General features: G+C 36.8%; 1 protein-coding gene across 1 annotated transcript in view; it reads right to left on the bottom strand.

The window, feature by feature from the left end:
• Nucleotides 1-3659: 3659 nt before the first annotated feature.
• LOC107581696 (collagen alpha-1(VI) chain-like) overlaps nt 3660-7558 on the bottom strand; it is a 50148-nt gene continuing 46249 nt past the window's right edge. The window contains exons 34-40 of the mRNA XM_016267322.1: nt 6978-6986; nt 6745-6869; nt 6347-6456; nt 5977-6163; nt 4958-5129; nt 4832-4861; nt 3660-4750 (exon numbers count right to left, since the gene is read on the bottom strand). Coding sequence (XP_016122808.1) covers nt 4149-4750; nt 4832-4861; nt 4958-5129; nt 5977-6163; nt 6347-6456; nt 6745-6869; nt 6978-6986 — 1235 coding nt within the window. The 3' untranslated portion in view covers nt 3660-4148. The remainder of the gene's footprint in view (nt 4751-4831; nt 4862-4957; nt 5130-5976; nt 6164-6346; nt 6457-6744; nt 6870-6977; nt 6987-7558) is intronic.

Here is a 7558-nt window from a genome sequence, read left to right on the forward strand (position 1 = left end):
TGTGTGCATGCCCATTTCTTTGAAATTAATTTAAACAAAACATGAGTTTCAATTTCCTCCGATATTTGCAGTCGTTTTACACATATTTCCTCTTTTATTTCCATTTTTTGTCATAGCTCATAGTTTTTTTTTCTGCAGGCGACTTGCATCCTTTAACCGAGATATTTCTGTGACCACATGCCTCCAGATGTTGGCCCTCAGTGCTCAAAGCCAGCTGGGAGTCATTATCTGGGCATGTTGTACCAAACCTCTCCACCTCCTCTCCAAAACCCCTCCCACTCCTCCATACACCCCGTTTCCATGGCCACAGTGTTGTTCTGTGGGATTTCAAGTGAGGAGAATTTGGCAAATGGGTTTGGCATGTATGTGGTGCTCCAGACATGATTTGGCAGAACGTACTTGTAACATACTATTGAACTTATATTATTGGGAAGCTCTTAAACCAAACTGTGTTGTACCGCTTCCAATATGAAACAGACCGTAACGCAAAATCTGGCAAGATAAAGAATTAAATATGATGAAATCAGTCAAAAGGCTGAATGTCTTTGTGTTCTGAAACTACTGAATGTCTGGTGGTTGACAATAAATCTGGCTGAATTTGAATAAGGTTTGGATGTTTTAGCAGCTGCAGCTATTTTCCAAGTAAAGCTCCAACTGGGAAAGCTTGCTCTCAGGAAAACAGGGAGGATATTATTTAAAAAATGAAGCAACAAAATAGATTTTTTTTTAAAATTCTGGTGAATAAACATTGAAACCTTTGCGTTAAAAAATTTGAGGTTGCTACAATTTTTTATGTTTATGAACGTGTCTTTTTTAAAATAAAAAATACAGTAAAACATTTCAATATTATAATAGTTATAATTATAATATTATAACGTATTATTGGAGGCATGTGGTCACAGAAATATCTCGGTTAAAGGATGCAAAACAGCTTAAAATAGCTGTTTTGTATTTTAATCTAGTTTATTCCTGTGAAGCAAAGCTGAATTTTCAGCATCATTACTGCAGTCTTCAGTGTCACATGATCTTTCAGAAATCATTCTAATATACTGATTTGGAGCTTATGAAACATTTCTTATTATTTTCAATGCTAAAAAAAAGTTGCTGCTTGATATATTTGTCAGGATTTTTCGATGAATAGGAAGTTAAAAAAGAACAGCATTTATTTGAAAGTGAAATCTATTTGAACATTTTATGTCACTTTAGATCAGTTTAATGCATCATTGCTGAATAAAAGATGTAAATTAAAATGTTTTAATGTATAGTCTTTCTCTACTCATATTGATGACTCCTGCACAACATGATTTTTGTCCAATCAGATGCTCTGTACAATTACAAAGTAAGACACCATTATAATCAATCCCTTTGATGTGCCCTAAATCTCCTGTTTCAATAGGAAATATATAAACACAGAAAAAAAAGCTATTTATGGCATCCATAAGAACTCCTGAGCTTGCATGTCCACATAATCTATGACAGGGATTGAGGTTTGGTTTAATAAAAAATAAGGGTAGTAAGTAAGTAAAACGCTCCATTCCTGCCAAACCAAATTATGGAAATTAATGTTGAAATGGTCTCATGCTGTGAAATATCACAATATGGGAGAAACGATGCTCTGAGTCTTGCTGTCTAGAGGAGCATGCAAGTAGTTTTATGGCCCTTTTTGTAAATTCAAAGATGTGGTCAATATTAGATATAGTCTGTACTTACAAGGAAACACCAGAAGCAACAATATAATTCAATATCGGTTAATGGTTGATGTGGTTGCAGGCTCCCGAGAGTTAGGAAAGGAAACAGATGCCATGGCAAAACCTCAATAAATGAGGGCAAGATTACACCGCTGCTACTGAATCCCTGACCGGAGATGACCTCTTGCTGAGAAGGCGGCGACACTAGCTGCACATCATGTGGAGCACTGGGTCTTGACATGGTGTTTCTGAGAGATATGAGAAGCAGAGGCCACCTGCTGTCAGGGAATACATTTGCATTTTCATTCAGTCTCTCTGCTGTTTTTGTTTTGTGCAGGTGTCTTATTTAGCATGATTTCACAAATCTAAAATCAGACCATTCTGTTTTTTTTTTTTAAATCTTGAATCTAATTCAATAATTAAAAAATAACATGCCACATGTATATGCACTACCAGTCAAAAGTTTATGAACAGTAAGATTTTTTGTTTTTAAAGAATTCTCTTCTGCTCATCATGCCTGCATTTTTAAAATCCAAAATACAGCAAAAACAGTAATATTGTGAAATATTTTTACTATTTAAAATAACTGCTTTCTATTTCAATATATATTAAAATGTAATTTATTCCTGTGATCAAATCTGAATTTTCAGCATCATTACTCCAGTCTTCAGTGTCACATGATCCTTCAGAAATCATTCTAATATGCTGATTTGCTGTTCAAGAAACATTTATTATTATTATTATTATTATCAACATTTAAAACAGTTGAGTACTTTTTTTTCAGGATTCTTATATATAGTCTGAATGTATGCAAATGTCAAATCCTACATATTTTTTCCTCCTACAAAAACAGAAAAGTGTATCCTGAAGTCTAGCAAGTGCATTTTTGCCCCGTTTCCTGTCTCTCCTCTAACTAGTAATTGTATGCATACGTTTAAGTGGCCTTGTCAGATGATATCAGTTCTTTGGAGTGAGGAAAGCATATGTTACATAGCAAAACCACAGGCAGATCTCTAATGACATATTGCATGTTGTCAGAGGGTAGTGGTTGTTAACTGGATGTTTTCCATTTAGAGACTTGGCATTATACATTGCCGTTAGTGTTGTACAAATGTATAGACAATCCTATTCACTGTTCAACAAGTGAACAAACGGTGCTTATCCTTTCCAGAATTGATTCCTTATGGGATAAACAGAATATCTCAATACGTCAATATCCAAAGGGACAAAAATGGAGAATACAAAAAAATTACTTGATTTATTGTTGCATATTCCCTTTTATATTTAATAATATTTAATCACTGACCTTTACTTAAGCAGTTTTATAAACTGCAAAACTGAAATAACTTGTTTCAAGTTGAACCCTATTACTTTTATAGTTTATATCACTGTTCCTTGATAGCATTCATTGGCTAAAGTAAAAATGTAAAATGTACAGTAGCCAAAAGACAGTAAATACTTCAGAAAGTTTGTGGCGTATGCAAGGAGATAAATTATGGAAAAAAGCAATTCACAACATTCTCATTTAACAACTAAACTGACACTAATCGTTCACAGCATCTTTTGGTGTGTTGTGGAATGCAGATGTTTTTCAAGACAGACGCATGACAGAGGCCTTAGTGGTGGGGTGTAGCATCCTTTATTTCAAATATCTTTACAATAGCCCTGAGGCTGGTCTCAAATACATTTATGACATGAGAAGCCTATTGGTAAACTCTTTGGTTAAAGACAAAATAATAATTTTGAAGAAACCAGTATTTACATGGGTAGCACCAAATTTATATTCAAGTTTTATTTTTAATGCTAACAATTAAGCGTACCACAGACTAATGCAAGTGAATAATTCTCAGGACTTGGTTGCAAGCAGGGTCCAAAATAATTCCTTTTCAATTTCCAGGTATATTTGACAGTATATATAAACATATATTGTCGAGGATAGATAGATAGATAGATAGATAGATTGATAGATGGATAGATTGATAAGAATGTGTTCATTTTGGACCCTGGTTGCAAGATTGTTTTTTAAATGCATTTTAAAGAGTCTAAGTCTGTATCATCAAAGAGAGATGACATCAAAGAGATTTCAGCTCCTTACCAATGAAAAAAAGATTTTTTCGTGCCCTCAACAGTGGATATATTATTTAATGCTAATTGCTGGTAGTCATGGACAACTTAATACAGTAATATAGTCAAAGCTCTAGAACCTACTCCAATATTGGCATAATCTGTGAAACGACTTGATTAATCCCTTTACTTACAAAAAAATAAGTGACAAAAATATTTTTTTAAGAATTCTGACACAATCATTTACTGTCTTTTATGAAATGTAAGAGTCTATGAAAAAACCTTTGAAGTTCAGATATATCATTCACATGAAAAACAGACAAAAAACAAAAACAATCAAAGCTTGTGCTATACTGCCACCACCCCCTTTATTCCTGAACCCCTCCCACTATCCAATCACCCTCTTGACTCCAAGGAAATCTTGCGGGATACAGTTTGGTAAAAGACCCCAGTGACCAATGAGCGGTAGTCGGGTACTTTGAAAAGGTGGCGGTTGGCGTATATATTATCATAGGGCCGTCCTCGGCTCACCAAGGTGCGCAGGTGCACCTCGTTTACCTGGTTGCCCACGGCCAGCACGTACAGCTCAATGCCTGCGTTGCTCACCTGCTCCATGGATTTTTCAATCTGGATGTTATTGACGCCTTGGGAACGACCATCCGAAAACACCAGCAGCTTCTTCTTCCTCGTCCTGCCGCCCCTGAAGCGCTCAATGGCGAAGTTGAGAGCGTTTGTTACCTGTGTACCTGCATTCTGGAACTTTGCCTCTGTGATTTGAGCGCCCACCTGGGTGGTGTCTGAGGAAAATTCGGCCTCCAAGTTGGCATTGTTGCTGTACTGGCCAACGCCAACCCGGACCTGGAAGCCTCCACTTTCTGCTAACAAAAAGCGCTTAGCCAGCATTTGTGTGAACTCCTTGGTCATCTCGAAATTCTTGGAGCCCACGCTTGCCGAGCTGTCCATCATGATGAGGACATCGGTGCTGTCATTAAATGAAACTGGACAAGAGGAAGAAGGTGCAACCATTATTATCTCATAGTCAAAACAGCAACAATTGTGGCTCTCAAATCAATACTTACTTGGACAAGTATAGGTGGGACACTTCTTGTCTGTGAAGAAAGCACAACATTGTGAATATCTCTCAAAATCAAATCCAGAATTCACAAAGCACCCTAAATCTGCAGCAGATGCAGTATTTAACCTACCTTCACAGATCCTCTCAGTCAGGTTTTGCAGGAAACTGTCATCCAGAAGAAGACCAAAGTTGTTTAAGACAAAGGAGAAGCCTTCTCTGGGATCATCTTTACACACAACCTCCAGAAGCTGTTCTGGATTGGGCTTCCTTTCTGCATAATCCGTCACTCCAACGCCACCAACCTGCCAGAAATCATAAGCGAGTCAAGGTTTCCGTCTACCGGTACATCCTTTCTGGTTGTGGACTTCATTTAAAGCCATACTTGGATGCCAATAACATCAAATGTCACTGGATCACAATTTTTCCCTAACCAAAAATCACATCTGCGGGATATTCGATTCATATCTCTGAATAATGAATTCCACTTCTATGGAAGCAGTTTCGGTAGACCTTCTCAAAGATCCACACAACTGCATTAGTTCATTAGCACAAAGTTCAACACAGGGTCAATGGAAAAATGTGCCATATGCGCCAGAATGATATTACATTGCTTCCTGCATACTTGCATACACTTTCCAACGTAAATATCCAGTGAGAGGTACTTGAAGCATGCTCAGCTTAATCTGAAACAGATGTACATAAATTTGGCAATGTTTTATGTTGGTTGCTGGACATATTGAGTGCTCTTAACAAGATCAAGCAACAAAATCTCTTTTAATGTGATTCATATTTCAGGGGACTTGAAGTGCAAGTGCAATGCTGTATCAGGTGCGTTACCAAGCAAGTTTACTATGTCAGTATAGCCATAAATATGGAGCTGGTTGTGTGATGCAATTGTCGAAATCATATGCTATGGTAAAACTACTTTGAAGTAATATGTAGTTTTGCGCAAGTAACTGCAAAAACCAATCCCAATTAACCGGCATAATTTGAGGAATAAAAACGGTTGGCTTTTTACTGTAAATAGTGTTTATTTCAACTAGAAACTGGGATTGTACCATATGTTTAGGTATGTTTTTTATAGTTTTGCAAAAGTTGAGGCATGTTTTTTTCCAAAAAGCCTATGTGGTCTGAGTTCATTAGCTTTACCTTCAGTCCCTTGCCGCACAGCACGTTTAGGGGCACAGTGTCTCTTTTGGTGTCAGAGCGTCCATCAGTAAGGACAATGACCACACTCCTCTCCGTCAAAAGCTTGTTAATCAGGTTGTTTAGTGAGTACTGCAGAGCTTCTCCAGTGTATGTGGCTTCAGCCAGCCAGCGCAAGTCTTTCACAGCTCTAAAGTGAAAAAGATCATTTTTCTTTATTTCTTCAGACACAATGCCAGACGTACACACAAAATGCAAGCTCATCTGAAGAGGAAACAAATTCCTTCAAGCCACAGAATTGTATCTTGAAGTTGTTTTTGCCATATTGTGTGCAGACTAAGGCTTTTAACAAAAGAACATTGATATTTCGTACTGTTTTAGGTCTGTCAAGGTCTTAATGTTGGGGTCACCAAGCTGTACGACCTCCTGAGCATTGGCACCGCTGTACTGCACCACGCCAATACGAGACTCATTGGCACCAAACTGAAAGAAAAATAAAGAAACTCAGCTTAAATACATCATTGTGTGAAATTCATTCAGAAGAGCCCATGTATCTAGTATGTAACCACCATGCATTCACGATTGGAGAAGACCAAATGTAATAATTAATGAATCAATCATTGAAAAACCCAATTTGGTCAACCACTAATCTGAATAAGATTGGAAAAGTGTCTTCCTTAGTGTCTGTGGTGATTACAACTCTAATAAATCAAAGCTGACAGTTAACTGAAATGTTAATGAGTCTCTTGTTGATCTAAAAAGGAAACTTACCTGTCTTAACTTGAGCCTGTCCATTACCGTCACAATGAAGTCTTTAGCGATGGCAAAGTTAGAAGCTCCAATACTCTCAGAGCTGTCCACAATGAAGGCAATGTCCAGGGGTCCACATTTGCATTCTTAACAAACAAGAAAATACATGCATATAGAGAAGATGGCATTGCTAAATGCTAAATAAAAGCACAGTTTGAAACATTTTTAATATACTTCAAAGTCTTGGGACTTACCACAGCAAGCTGAAAGAAAGAAAGAAAGAGAAAACACATTACATTTGCATCAAATTTGACAATATCAGGCAAATCATAAATGTATGTTCTATCAAAACATTCACAGTAAGGGACCTACAATCATTTTGCTATTTCACAGAATGAAGAATCTAGTCTGGAAATAATAAGCTTTCATAAAACTTCACTCATTAGCACTTACAAAAGATCAGTTAATGCTCTGACCTAAACACCTGACAGTTTTATTATCTTATGTCTGAATTTATAATCCTAAAGCAGAATTTAAAAAAGACCATAATCTGTGTTTAATCTGTGGTGGCAATAATTAACAGAACAATGGCTTATAAGACTCTATTATACAGACGTAAAATAAACCAATCTGTGAAAATCTGGACAGAACAAGGCAAAAGTAATATGCTTGGGAGTAAAAATAAATGAGAAAACTCTAATAGACACAAAGCAGCCTAAAGAGTCAAGTTTATTTATTTATTTTTTTCAAGATGAATGCACAAGGGCCGTACAGGGAGAACCTTCATATCCCAAAAATGTGGACCATATTAAGTAAAACAGCAGCCCACAACACA

The sequence above is a fragment of the Sinocyclocheilus grahami genome, unplaced genomic scaffold, assembly GCF_001515645.1.
Source record: "Sinocyclocheilus grahami isolate Dianchi unplaced genomic scaffold, SAMN03320097.WGS_v1.1 scaffold3.1, whole genome shotgun sequence".
In the NCBI taxonomy this organism is placed as follows: domain Eukaryota; kingdom Metazoa; phylum Chordata; class Actinopteri; order Cypriniformes; family Cyprinidae; genus Sinocyclocheilus; species Sinocyclocheilus grahami.